Source organism: Diadema setosum, chromosome 13 (genome assembly GCF_964275005.1).
Source record: "Diadema setosum chromosome 13, eeDiaSeto1, whole genome shotgun sequence".
NCBI classification, from domain to species: Eukaryota; Metazoa; Echinodermata; class Echinoidea; order Diadematoida; family Diadematidae; genus Diadema; species Diadema setosum.
In genome coordinates, this window is record NC_092697.1 from 9,642,927 (window position 1) to 9,658,491 (window position 15,565).

The 15,565-nt window shown below is 38.6% G+C and overlaps 1 protein-coding gene across 1 annotated transcript in view; it reads left to right on the forward strand.

Moving 5' to 3' along the window:
* Window positions 1–9,073, forward strand: part of LOC140236729 (metalloprotease TIKI1-like) — a 65,289-nt gene extending 56,216 nt beyond the window's left edge. The window contains exons 5-7 of the mRNA XM_072316654.1: window positions 3,118–3,208; window positions 6,917–7,195; window positions 7,739–9,073. Of these exons, the coding sequence (XP_072172755.1) occupies window positions 3,118–3,208; window positions 6,917–7,195; window positions 7,739–7,937 (569 nt within the window). The 3' untranslated portion in view covers window positions 7,938–9,073. The remainder of the gene's footprint in view (window positions 1–3,117; window positions 3,209–6,916; window positions 7,196–7,738) is intronic.
* Window positions 9,074–15,565: the final 6,492 nt, after the last annotated feature.

Sequence of the window (15,565 nt, forward strand, 5' to 3'; positions counted from 1 at the left end):
AACCACAGTATGATCTTGGATGGTTTCAGACTTACAAAAAAAAAAAAAGAATTGCTGTAAACATGTACAAAAACATGTTTCATGCTAATCAGATATTTTTTCTATGTAAGTTTTCAGACATGCCTAACCTTATTATCTTTTCTCAAATCCTGCATGCTTTAGTACCGGTATGTAATCTTGCAGGATTAACATCGTATCTGTACAGCTGCAACACTGTAGTCATAAAGTTGTATTGAGAGTTGCTGATTGGATTGATGCTCCATGTAGTTTGTGACATGGATGTCTATGAAGGGACCACTCATAGGTAGGAGTAGGCAAGGACGCTAATTTCTGTATCTGAGCAGTCCTGGAATCATTCATGCTGTTATCACATCTCAGAAACATAATTGCAAGACAAAGTCGGTGTATTGGTAAGTCTGAAACCTCCCCTCCATCCAATCACATTCACGTCAAGCACCCTACCAGATATCGTTTAACCCCCCTGCTGCCTCCGCCCCTTCCCCGATAAAAAGAAGGAAAAGGGGAAAAAAAGTATGATTTTTGTGATCCCGCTGATTTTGCAGTTCTTCCAGGTGCAACATTTTAGTCAATATGGAGTCATGCCATCAGCATGCAGAGATGTTTCAAACATATTTTTCCTCTTTTTTTTTATTCCATCATATATTGGTTGTCGTGACTCTCACTACATCATTGGTAATATTCAGCCTTGTCACTAGTATTTATGCTCAGTGCAGAGTGCAGTTTCTGACTTAAAAAGCACTCTAGACATGTATGCAAATATTGCCTGAGCTTGGATTAAAATTTACCAGTATTGTAAAATTGGAATTCATGTCTATTTTGGCAAGATATACTTGGAATTGGAAGCTCTGTGCAGATGTAAGAGTCCCATCAAAATTCAACAGGTTCTTGAATTTACATTTAGGCTGTTGCAAGTAAATCCAGAGTTATTATCATTAAAAATCTGTAAAAAATTGTAATAATTAATCAGAAAAAAATCTATGCATCAGTTTCTCAAACCTCTGAAAACATTATGAAACAATTAACAGAATTAACAGATAAATGTTCACAAAGACATTGACATAATCGCTGAGCCTTAAGGAATTGACTCGAAAATTCCAGCCTTTTACATACGATCCCATACGACTTTAGAAATTATCAATTTGGACCTCCAGCGCAGAGCCTAGTGCGTGAGGGACCCCACCCTTGTCACCATCACAATGAGGATGATAATGATGTCGTTGGTTTTGTGTTATGTTGTTAGTGTAGAGCATGATTTTCGTAATATAGATCCTGATTTAATGCACCTGTGATTCCTTGCATCTGTTTTCAATCGTTAGCCACATGGAGCTATTTGCTACAGTCTCCGATCGCCCGTCATTGCGGGGTGTCATTTCTTGGGCGGATGTTGTCAGTCTTTCTTGTTAAGAAGCCCCCTCCATGATCATGCTGTTGAGTTGTTACCTGATACCCCCTATCTGTCAGAATGCTTGTTTGTTCGATGTTTTGCGGGATGTTGCGATGTGATTTTGAATATATGTGCTGTTTGTGCTATACATAGTGGTGATCTTGTTGATGGAATTCACTAGCCATACGTGTCAGTGCCCAATTTCTTTAAAAAGTAGTGTTAAAATCAGCCACAAAATAGGATTTGTTTTCTACGATGCATGCCATGTCTCATCTTGCATGAACGAAGAAGCAACCTTCAAAAAAAAAAGTTTCCAAGCTGCATTTTGATATTTGTTTTTGCAGTGGGAGGTGATATCTTATTTACTAGGGTGGGAGGCAGGGAGAGAAATACTCACTATCAGGTGGTCTACATTACACTCCTCTTCTACACAACATTATCAGACCTGAAATTTATTTCCATTTCAAATTCTCCTCCTTCCCCCTCCAAACTATCACTTTACAATCTCCAACATGCCGATGAGATTGTTACTCAAATACGAGGAGCAGCTGACTAATGGGGGAGTTACTGTCTGTTCTTCCATGTATGACATTTCAATGTGACTGTATTCTGTTACAATACTTAGTCAGTTGAGAGGACGGGGATTGAAGTTTGTGCTTTGCAATGCGACATCAAGAAAAAAGCCTCATGCTATGTAACATTTTGATATCACACAGGTTTTTGCCATTTGAATTTTCTTCTAGTTTGCCTCTAAAACGTGCATAAAAAATGACAATGCAGAAATTATTACCTGATGTGGATGATGTGTAGTGGTGCTCTCTGTGTGTGGCAATTTGTTTCTGCAGAAATCTTCTCTATTTTGCAGGGCAAAGTAAAACTGTTGTCTTGAATGGAAAGAGAAAAGATGCTGAGTCAACTGAGAATTTAGGTCCGAGAGGAGATCCTCATCTCTTTTTTTCAGTATACAGTATACACCAATATATGACAGGAATTCAGAAAGTTTGAAATAACATGAAAGAAAGACTTAAAAGGGCAATTTGGAAAAGCTGAGATCCATTGATCTTGTATGTTTCTGAATATGTGCAGTTTGTCATTTGCTCCTGAAATACATTGAGTAGACTTCATAGTTATCCAGTGTATTCTAAACACAATATACTGTAAAAGTGGAAATTTTCGCGCATTTCGCGCAACCAGAAACTAGCGCGAAAATAAAAACACGCGAATATTTTTGCTTACCATACGTTCCTGTGCGTGATGTCTTGATTCCGCGGAATTAAAAACACGCGAAACTCTTCTGACCCGGCCTAGCGCGAAAAATTAGTCGCGCGAAAATATCCACTTTTACAGTATATGCTATGATATTTCTTTCTTCTTCTTCTTTTTTTTGGATGGGAAAAGGGGATTTCTCCTTTGTGTTTTACATACGAATTATTTTAATTGTCAAACCTTCATTATAAGAATTTATGGACTGATGATTCCACTCGAAGGAAAATGCAACAGAGCCCTCTCCTTTTTTTCATAAAAAACTAGAACAAAGGGCAATTATTTAAAAAACATGAATGATCATATGTACACAATTCCATGTATTTAGTCCATCATGTTCATGTGTAGATTTGTCCAGAGTACCAGTACTTAAGATGGACGAATGTCAATTAACATCCATATATTTCTCCATTCTTTTATCTCCTCTTTCTCTGCTTTGCATCGCACAGGTCATTTTCTTGGTAACAACACGGTAATAGACATCCTGAGAAAACTTGGGATGGAGATTGAGAGCATACCGGCAGAAGTGCAACTTTCAAGGTACGTCTACCTGGCAGTATCACTGTGAAAGTGGAAATCTTCGCAGAGTGGAATTTTTTGCCCATTTTGTGGAGCATAAAAATAGTGCAAAAAATAATGCATGCAAAGTTTTTTTCTTGTTCTATATACTAAACCATATTTTAATTCTGCTGAGTAAAGAATAAGTGAAATTCATCTTCGCCGACTGAATGCAAAAAATTACCCACCAAAAATTTCCACTTTTACAGAAGTATTCGTTATCATCATCATAGTATTATAGTATAATAGATAAAAGGTTAGACCCACCTTTTGTTGGGATTTCTTTTTTTTGCTTTGTTTTTGGATATCTCGGTCATTTCAAACCAATTTTCATCAAATAAACTCTGAATTTCTCTTAGAATTGTATGCTCTATAACATTTCATAAAGTGGTTGCTCAGTATCTTGCAAAAAGTTCAAAGCTGAATCCACACCTCAACCAAGGCGATACCATCCCTTTAACCCACTGAGGATGGTTTGATTTTGCTACAACACACATTTCCCATAGACGCTTCCCCGAGTATACTTGGGACTCGTCCTCAATGGGTTAAAAAAATGATGAATGAGTTGAGGGATGATGGGGGAAGAAGGAAACAGTATGAAGCTGAATATTACCACAAAAAAAAGGGAGAAATAAACATGAAATTAAAAGGTAAATAGATAGATTGATTTGATTGGTAGACAAATGAAGGAGAGAATGAAAAAAAATGAAGACTTTTTTGAGAAAATGTTGGATAGACAAATGCGCACAAATACCGGTATACCAGAGGATGATCCTCAACTCCAACTCAGCATTTCGGGATTGCTCTGAGCTTGACCCCTCCTGCCTTGTGCGCGCCACCTCAACTCCCATGTGCCCCACCAACTTCCCGCCAGGAGGGAGCTCTGAGCACAAGTGCACGCACAGAGGTCAAAGGTTAAGGGAAGTCACATCTCAGAATTCCAACAGCTGTTCCAGGGGAAAGGACAAAAAAAGAAAAAAAAAAGAAAAAAAAAAGGCATGCTTTAAAATGCATTGAACTCTTGTGGCCTGCCATACACCAGTGCTGCTTGCTGGTCGCTGGAGTTTGTTGTTTCGGCACATGCTGAAGGCTTGTGTGAACAAACTTTGTCAAACATGGCAGTGATTTGCAGCTTCATGCAATTTTGATTTTATAGTATGAAGTGATAATGTGACATATCACGTGCCTGGTAATTGACCAAGATATGCTGAATGAAATAAAGACACGAGGGTGATAGGACATTTGATGTTGGCTTCAAAGTTTTCCAATTTGTGCCAAGAATACAGAGTTATCTTGAATGCACCCATGCACCTGAGTAAAATAAAACAAACAAAAGTGGTGCATTGTTCAAACAAATCTGATAAGATAATGATAAATTGTAATGCAATAAAAGTTTTAGCAAATCAACAAATTTTGTGCTCTGTGCATCAAAATGGTTCCCCAGACTGATGCCTGGGATTTCTTGTGAGTGCATGATGTATCATCCAATCTGTCCTCAAGGTATGATGCTCTTCAAAAATGCGTAGGACATTGTTGTTATGACGACAACTACTGTATGACAAGGAATGTTCGTATGCATTTTGATTTTGAGAATCTTGCGAGAGCCAAGATTTGCAAAGTTGAAATAAACGCAAAAGTGTGTACAATATATGCTTTGAATGCCAGTGACAGTTCGCGAAAATTTCATGCCCCGAAAAGGCCGTCTGCTCCAATTCGCAAAAATTTCATGCTGCGAAAATATCTTGTTCTACAGAATACTCAAGAACTGTCAAATATGATATTTTGTTTAATTTTATACCCAGTTATGGTATTTCCAGATACATTTAGTGAGGCATAGTTCCTCCCAGATGACAAGGGGATATGTACTTGTATTCTGTCCTTCTCATGACAAATAAATGTGAATTGTTAAAAGCCCATGGATGTCCCACTGCTCACAGCAGGCTTACAATGTTTTAGTCTTGTACCAGTAGTTCATTAGTTTATTGATTTACTGCCTGTTTTTTTAATAGTTGAGAGTGTTTTTTAATGTATATTTTCTCAATTATTTGAAGAATGATTGTGTTCCTTACACTGACTTTGTTTAAAAATGTACTGTTCTCATGGGTAAACTTCCCATTTTCACCATTTCCCCCCTCTTTTCCTACAAAGAGATCAGATATTGTTTGTTCATTGCTAGCTTCAGCGTGCTGCTCCTGCTCATAGAGTGCATTGCACGGAGGAGAAAATAGCAGCACAAAAAGCTTGCATTTTTTGAAGCTCCTCTAAATGTGTGAAAGCATTATAGCCAGTATTAGCTAAGCTTTCTTACTCCTTTTAGAGGAGTTGCGAATACATTCTTCCCCGGCAGCACAGCTCTTCAGACAGCGTCTTAATGGTTACAGACAGTTGTTTTGGTTGGCTTTTCTTTGAAGTGGAGTCCGTATAATTTTCTTCAGTACAAACTATCAGTCTCACATTCTTAAGAGTCTTTCAACAGTCTAGTAATGGATATATTGTCTCTGATCATTGTTCTTTTTTTTTCTTTCCATATATTTTTCTATGACTGCAGTGATTTTTTTTTTTTATAGTGTGAGGATGGGGGTAGTTTCGTCTTTAACAGCACTTATTGTGTCATCGTTTAGTTACGCCTGACCAAATGTATTCACTGGGGCTATCCGGTGCACACACTCTGCTGAATTTGACAATTGTCGGCCATTGTTGAGTGAGGTGTAGCGGGTAGGGACCCACGTCCTTTGAGGGGCGGGGCGTCTTAGGGGGGTTTCACTCATGGCCTGCTTACAAGCACCAGCGCTGAAGTAGCAAATAGCTGCAGTGAGTCGGAAAATTCATTTCGGAAGTCAAGAGACCGCAGTGCATGGAGGAGGTAGATCAGAAATAAATGAAAGGAAAAACAGTGCAAGAAAACAACATTCTCTCTTACACCCTCCCCCAGCTCAGCCGTTGAGAGAAAGAAATGGAACATTCATAAAAACCAAATCTCCAAAGAATTATTGTGTGTGTGTGTCTGAAGAAAATGTACATTCTCCCCTTCTTTGTTAATGGGGGTAGACTTGTGTTAAATTTGGTGGAAGAAAAGTTTTTTGTGTTTTACAGAAGCTACTTCCAAGAAGTGCATTTTTGTGATATGCGTAGACAAAGGACTCGAGATTGTAAGTGATTACACTAAAAGCATTCCAAGACTTAAGAACCGGTGGTATTTGGTAAAGTGGTATAAGTATACTATCTAGTAATCTCCGCCAATGCCTCTGACTTAACTTTTTTCGGCTTCACAAACAGGTCTGCTGGGGTTTACTTGTGTGTGTGAGTGTGTGTGTGTGTGTATTGTATCATTGTAGTATGTCTCATACTATCACGCAGCCTCGATTGTATGAAATCAATCTGATATCAGCAAATTTCACATTTCCATGACACATAGATGTATTGGTAGTTGGTTGTTTGTTTGTTTGTTTATTTGTTTGTTTGATTGTTGGCATGGTAGGCTTTGGGAAGCTGCAGTCAAGATTGTGACCATGCCTACACATGTCTCCAATTGATCTATATAATCATTTCATTTTATGTCATCTATGTTGAAACTGTAATTATATCAATAGTAGATCATAATTTCGATCAAACTATGAGCCTGCAATGTTATGCAAACCACAGGGATGCTAATTTTTCCAGTCTCTGCTCTGTTACTTTCTGTCTCTGCAGTAAAACGTCGGAGAGCTCGGCGGAGGAAGGTGATGAGGAGGAGGAGGAGGACCGAGAGGAGACGAGCGAGGCGCGAGGGCGCAAGAACCGGAAGCGGGACCGGCGGAAGAAGAAGAAGAAACAGCAGCAGCAGCATCAGCAGCACCATCAACAGCAGCCAAGGTTGGATGTACCGGACATGGGTCATGTCATCTCGGTGCCGGTGCCGGTGCCAGTACCGGTGCGCAACGAGAACCACCGCCAATTCAACGAGCTCTGGATACCGCTGGAGAGAATAAGGTACTTTGGGTTGCAGGTGCTGTAGGGCCCTTCTACCGCAGAGTTTGGTCATCTCAGTGCTGGCAGTTGTTGTTTTTTTCTTTCCATAATCACATCTCATTATGTGAAGAGAACTTCTGCAAATCACTGTGATTTTTATTCAGTCGCATCTGTTATGATTGGATAAAAAGATAATAGTGTTTTTTTTTTCCAGAAAATATAGATACAAAAAAAATTAAGATATGTGTTCCATATCAAAGTCAAACTACTCAGAAAATAGGGCTCTTTGAAATGATCAATCTATAAATGATTTGCTCCATCATGACCATACAAAGTTACAACAGGAACCTAAATCAGTAGGCCCTACTTTTTGAGAAGGATGTTTTGCAAATTGTACCTTTCCATATGCATCTATACATTTGCAGTGATTCATAATGTTCAATTCAAAGTTTAGCTGCATGCTTACAGTTGAAGATGCATTTATATAAACACATATGTAGCTATTCCTGTATGTGCTGTGCGCCTCTTTATCGGAGTATCAATCTGTTTGCCTCCCTCTTGCAGTGAAAACCCGCCAAGCGAGAGCTCCCACGTGGAGGAGAGCATCGTCACGACGATATCGACGCAAGTCTACGCTGCCCACAACCTGCCGAACGTCTTCGTTGGCAACAAGGCCTGCGCGCAATACGCCAGCCACCACCCTCTCTACCTCTTTGTTGCACTACACATAGCCTTGTATATCATTTATAAGATCGCCAGGTAATGAGGGCGCCATTTGCGCATGTATGTCTTTTGGAAAAGATGGACGATGGGAGATACACGAGTGCCCTAGATGTTTGCAATGTGCTCAGATCATTCTAGGAAGCATTATTTTTTGATAGTGACATCAAGTATTTATTGGTATGCCCAGAGGCATCGAAAGTTGGAAGCCCCGTTTTTCTGGACTCTGGTTTATTCAAGTTTTATGGTACAGGAGAGGACTTTCACCTTCCCTCATGTATTGGAGAAGAGGGCAGATATTTTGTTTGGGGTGTTCATTGTAGTTGGTTGCATTTCAGTCCAATCAACATTCTCCTTCTTTGACTTGTTGCCACTGTTTGATTAGCAACTCTAAATCAACTTTGGCATGCCTGTTTTTGCTAAGAGTGGTGGTATCTTTAGGTAGGCAGGTTTCAAAAGTGATTGAGGTACAGAGTTTTAGGGATGGCCCATGTGTGCTATGATGGCAATAGGGTAGGTTTCTTCTGGGATACATCATGATCCTCTCTCTGTTTGTACCTGCTCATATAGTTTGCTATGGGTGGGACTACAGGGATCGTTGCGTTCACAGTTAATGTCGATGCCTTTGTGGCACCGGTCTTTGGTATGGTATCGTCTTGGCTGTCTTGTTGAACTAGCCTGCCAAAATTGTTCTCGTCTGTGATGGCACAATGAAGCACTAAATTCTTTTTCCTCAAGGGGAATGTTGACTTTCTATGCTGTATTTGGTTTAGGGAGGGGGGAGACAATTCTTTCGAATATAAGTTGATGCCCTGTCTGTGCTTGAACGTGTCCTCTTGCTCTTAAATGTTCCCATGAAAATAGACAAGAGGAGTTAAAGAATTTCATGAATGTTCTTGCCTGTCCCTCTATGAAGCACTTTTGGTATGGAACTCACTGACAGAAAAGTCTACTTATCTATGGCAAATGGAAAGAAGAAGTTGTCACTTGAAAGAATCTTTAGCTATCATTATTATGCAGAGAGCAGGGTATTTGGTGGTGATGTCCTACATCGCGATAAATTATTGTCTACCCTTGAAGGAGTTTATAATCACCGCTGCTATTTGTTCTGTTACTGTAAATAGAAAACACTTGGCTATCCAGGGTCATAAGGACAGGTCCTGTGATATGGGCAATCGGTCAGGTGCTGCAGAGTATTTTATAATACCAACTGCTATTTCAGACTGTCAAAGTGTGATATCACTGGGTGTTCTTTCTTCTTCTTTTTTTTTTTTTTTCAAGTGTAGTCAAATGGCTGTAACCTTTGAGAAAAATGCTGAAAAGGGGAGAAAAACCACCTCTTGGGAATCATTTCTGATGATCAAGATTCACACCACATTTTATCTATGCAGAAGCAAGGTCCATTGATCCTTACCCCGCCCCTGGGCCTGCAATTCTGCAATTCCCCCCCCCCCCCCCCAAAAAAAAAAAAAAGAAGTAAAAAAACGTCCCATGGGCCATGCTATGCATTCGGATGTAGACGGAAAATGACAAGGCACCATGAATAATCATTGTATTCCTCATCTCATATCAGCAAATATAAGTGAACTGGCAAAACATTCATATACTGTACCATAATGATAACCTCTAGGACGCTAGACGGTACGTGGTACGGTACTTTAAATGCACCTGAGAAGAGCTATGTGCCATTTCAGAAAAGTGAGTTATATGCTGATGTGGCAGTAATGACCCTTTTCCTGCAAAGTACAGTGGAAGCTCTAGTAGTGAAGTAGGTTAAGTGAGGTATCTCATAAAAAAGATTATTTATTCAAGTAGATTGATACCTGGAGTGGGACATTAACACAATTATGTGACAGTTTTCCTAGAAATAGGACAGGGGGAACGCTGGAAGGCTATGATATCTGTAAATTAAACAACAGTATGTGGGGTGTGCTCCCTCCCTGTGCTGTTTGTGAACTCAAGAGGGAGCTGTACCTGCCAGAACTTTTGACTAAGTGATGCCAAACGTTGCCTGCAAAGTAAATGCAGTTTATACTTATAAACCATATTTTGGAGCGACTTTCAGAAAGTGAAGGGGCATATAAAATGACAGTTAACAGATTTGTGTGTGTGTGTGGAGGGGGGGGGGGGGGTGTCAATATGAACATTATGCATTTAATGTTGTATGGTGATCTACTGTTTTGTGATCATGAAATATGTCTACTGTCATAAGTGATGTCAAGTACATTGTACAAGAGTAATGTCACTGAAAGCTTGAAATGAAGCTACATATGTGAAATGCCTATGAATGTGTATGCAAAATCAGGTAGTAATCTGTGGAGCAAAAGAAAGATCAAGCCAACCCATGTCACATTTGAAAATAAAGTCTGTTATATTTTTACTCATTTTTTCCTGTCTCCACTGCTATAATTACATCATTTACATTACCTTTTGTCTCGACTCATCAAATTTGATATTTAAGCCTTCAGTAAACTCTTTCTTTTCGAGCAAGGCTGCTGTTAATCTGTGTAGTCATCATTTAAAAGCTGAATTTATGCATGCCAGATTGAATATCATAATTTTTCATCTCTACCAGGTGTTGCTGGGTATTCCATTTTCTCAGAGCCGTGGGATAACCTCTTTATGACTGAAATGCCTATCTACAAATAGACATTTTTACATACATACCTATGGTGCTATTTGAAATGCATTTTTTTTTTTACAATGATGGTATAAACTCACATTTAAGTTGCCAAATATATCATGTATACTGCTCATATTAACCAATAAATCAGGGATGCTATGTTATTCTCTATTCTGAGAATAACATTTTCTCACTGCCAAAATGTTACTTCAGTTAACTCAATGGTGTCATAATGCATTTCTCTTGGCTGAGGGTTTATATTTAATTAAACCTGTGCAGGCTTGGATGTGCTCATCAAAGACTAGATTTCGAAATGAGTAACCACTTATTTTTCAAGGTATCCGAAGATATGTTTTGTGGAAATAAACTTTCATTATTTTGAAATAGATTTCCAGCAACTCTAAACAAATGTCAACATAATACTGCTTGAGCTCAGAGTTTGGTCGAGTAAATCCTCGTCTTGCAAAGTGATCACTGTTCTTATAACATTGCATCGTCTTCAATGGTTCAATGACATGTCATACAAAATGCTATATTTCAGTTACTGAAAACTGGTATTGCTGACCCAAGTACCGCATGAAAAACCATAACTGCCAGATATACAACTTGAGTAACTCGAGTGCAAAACAGAGTTATCAATATGTGTTCATACAAGAACCTTTCCCTTTTATATATTTATAGCCCAAACCTCTTCTTTTCGACCTAACATTTGTATTCAGGGATGATGTTGGAAGTTTGCTTGGCAGATCAAATGATATGAAGTTAGCTACAGCAAATTATTCTGAGGAGGATGTCCTCACAGGTTTTATAAAGTTTGAGCAAGAAGAGCTATCATAGATTTGTTGATTTGTTTCATCAAAAAATAATACTAATAATACGCCACATAGGATTTGGTTTGCCATTGAATGATATACGAATCGGTACTGCATCATATAGACATAAAGACATGAGGAAAAATAATATATGATGGTTGATATACAGGAAAAATTAAGAAATTTGATTTATATCCAACTTAACACCACAGTTATTTTATTGTCAACATATTGATATTTATGTCTGAAAAAAATGATGGTAAGTGCCAAGTTGAAATGAGGCGAGGTCAGTATTACAAGACATGCATTACGTATATTTTTGTAAGAAATTATTTGTAAATATACTCAAGCATATAGATTCTGTAAAGAAAAACAAAAGAAGAGAAATATGGTAATAAAAAAAATCATGAAATATCCAAACTTTTATGGCTTGTTGCTCATTTGTTCAAAGATACTGCGTCTTGCCTTTGTAGTGTGGACCCAAGTGTATAGAATGTGGAATGTATGTTTGTTGTCCCCGCCGAACAAGTTCGAGCAGGGGACTATGAAACGGGTTCCGTACATGTATGTGTCCGTGTGTCTGTGTGTGTATGTGTGCGTCCGTGTGTGATCAAAATCTTCAATTTGCTACTTCTCTGTCATTTATGAGCCAATTTTGATTCTGTTTGCTTTATATGATAGCACTACATGGGAGCTTTGAAACTTCTACATAAAATTTCAGTTGTGACCTTTGACCTTGACCTTTGACCTATATTGTACATTTTGCTACAAAATGCTACTCCTTCGCCATTTCTAACCCGATTTCGATTCCGTTTGCTTTATGTGATGGCACTAGGTGAGGGCTTCAAAACTTCTACACAGAATTTTGACCTTTGACTTCTTTGACCTTTGACCTTGATTTTTGACCTATATTGTACATTGGCTACAAAATGCTACTCCTTCGCCATTTCTAACCCAATTTCGATTCCGTTTGCTTTATGTGATGGCACTAGGTGAGGGCTTCAGAACTTCTACACAGAATTTTGACCTTTGACCTTGATTTTTGATCTATATTGTACATTTTGCTACAAAATGCTACTTCCGGCGGGGACATATATTACGCACCGCGTAATTTCTACTTTTCCTTGTTTGTTTTTGAAGTGCTGGTGAGATGATGCAGAGATATTAGTACGACATAAAGAATGCTTGTAGTGAAGTGGAACAGTGGAACATGTCCATCATAATGATGATTAGGGAAAAGAGAGAGGATATATGCACATATACAAATAAATGAATGAATGAATGAATGAATTGATAAATGACTGAATTGATGAATGAATAAATGAATGAATTAATGAATTGATGAATGAATGAATTGATAATTTGAATGAATGAATGAATGAATTGATAAATGAATAAATGAATGAATGAATGAATTGATGAACAAATGAATTAATAAATGAATGAATAAATAAATGGAGAGAGGGCCTGAGATATGCACTTAAAGGGAAGATAAACCCCAAGAGCAATGTGGATTGAGTGAAAGCAGCAACATTAGTAGAACACATCAGTGAAAGTTTGAAGAAAATCGGACAATCGATGCAAAAGTTATGAATTTTTAAAGTTTTGGTGTTGGAACCTCTGGATGAGGAGACTACTAGAGGTTATGACGTATGAGTGGACAACAATGCCAAGAAAATATAAAGAAAATTCTACAAAAATCCATTTTTCATGAAAATTACAAATTCCATCAACTTGATATTGACATATGTTAAGGGTAGCAATTATTCCCCCTGCTTTCTGAAAGAGGTTGGTCCATTGCTCTTTCATGATTCTAGAAAAGTGATTTTTTTTTGTTGAATTTCCTTTATATTTTCTTTGTATTGTTGTCCACTCATACGTCATATCCTCTAGTAGTCTCCTCATCCAGCGGTTCCAACACCAAAACTTTAAAAATTAATAACTTTTGCATCGATTGTCCGATTTTCCTCAAACTTTCACTGATGTGTTCTACTAATGTTGCTGCTTTCACTCAATCCACATTGCTCTTGGGGTTTATCTTCCCTTTAACAGGAGACACTGACATCGTCAACTATGTCTACATTTCATAAAATTGTGACTGATATTACTGTTAAGGAATGAACAAAAATATTTAAAATAAAGATTTCTTAACACTATCCTTTTCTTCAATGTGATGTTAATAAAAATTGACCTGTTCTGCTTGTTGGATTTTCTTTGGTTATCACAGTGTATCAGGGCACGATGGGAATTTTCTCTGTAATGACACTGATTCAGAACATTACATGTGGAGACCCCTTGCGTGTCATGTGACATGCGCTGGTGCCAAGTGGATGGACAAATGAAATAAAACGTCAGTCCCGGACATTGTGCTGTAATGAACTAGCAATATTGATTGTATGTGAAGAAAGAGTTGTAATTACTGGATTATGGACCAAAAACATGATTTTTGATTGAGAGGCGATGACAACATCACGTTATCTTTACGCATGTTGTTATGACCGGTATCACCATTACTAGGGAACATGCAAAACTCTGTAGTAATTCAACAATTGTCTTGTGTCTGATTTTCATTCAGCGTCTTCCATTCTGTTTGTTGAACTTAAACTCCATTCGTTGACATTGAGTGGCAAAGCACTTCGTGACAATTCCATAAATTTCTTGCATTTTTATCATTCAGTGTCTTCTATTCTGCATGTAGGACTTAGCTCCATTCGTTCATATACTGCATGAGCTGAAATTTTCGTGTACAGATATTTTCGCGAATTGCTACTTGGAGGACATTTTCGTGTGTTGTTAATTTTGCGGTTGCGAGGGTCTAACTGAACCTAGTTATTCATGCGTTGTTATTTTCGCGTGTTGTTATTTTCGCGGTTCAAAGGCAATTCGCGAAATTCGCGAAAATAAAACCACCGTAAAAATTTCAGCTCTTACAGTAGAGTGGCATAGCACTTTTACACTCTCGAATGCTCTGTTCCAAGAAGTGAGAAGTTTCACTCCAGCTGTTCTTTCATGGTTTTCACTCCATGCATTGTCCAAAGAGGCAACTTTACCTCCGCGTCTCCAATTTGCTTAAAAAACAAACAGTATTTGCAGAGACTACCATCTGCACCTGTTAGACACCACTGCACCTCACTATGTTTATAGCACACAAACCTCTGTTGCACCTGTTTAAGTGCACTTTAATCTGTCTTTGCAAACATCGCATAAACCTCTTTTCAGACAATAGCACTGTTAAGACACATCAGTGCAATGTGATAAGTACTTAATGATACGTACATATTACATATTACAAGACAATATAGAAGCACTCCCCGTGGTAAAATGTTAAACCCTCTGGGCACCGAAGCAGCAAGGTCTACATAAGATATGCTTGATTTTATCACCTTAACATCTGTCAGGCATCATTTTTACACACTCTTTCTCGGCGCCTACTTTGTACAACCTTGGTCACAGGCTGCCTACTGTAAATGTTCCAATTTGCTGGCATGGGATTTGCTTGTTTTATTTGCCAAAGAAAGCAAATTCAATATGGAACAAAACAGAGAAAAAATGAAATTCAAGAATAAAAACTCATAACTGTGCAAAGCGATTGGGGTTTTTCCATCAGTTAGTGCAAATGACTAACACAGGGTGTAAAATGTTTACTGTGTCTGGCATGCGTGTCTAACATGCGTGTCAGACACTAGTCTTTCCTCTGCAAAAGCTTCCACAACTTGGGGCTGGCTTGTGTGGTTGGCATGGTTACCATCAGATGCAGAACGTCACTGATTTAAACCTCAATAGAGACATGATATATAATATGCATTTTATACTCCTGTGATATCATATTACTTTATAAGATGAGCATAAAACGAAGCCTTTTTTTTTGTTGCCCAGTCATGACACTTGGGAATATGTGCCTGTTTAGGTGGGGAAAGAGAGTGTCTTTTGTTCGTGTGTGTATTTGTTAAGTATGTATGCGGGGCCAAAATTGGCCGCACATTTGGCCACGCTCTGCAGGTGGTCCCGGTCGCGGCTCGGCCGTGGCCGAACCCGGCCTTTTCTCAGTGTAAACGCAAACTGGGCCAAAATCGCAGCCAATTTTAGTCTGGCTTCCAGACCCTCTGCCCGTACTATTTCGCTATTCAGGATACTTACCCCCTCAACGTCAAAAACTAGTATAGTTTAAGGTGGTTTTGTCCTGCAAAGGATTTTTCCTTCGGCAAAGGCCTTTGCCCTAACGGCGACTTCGTCACC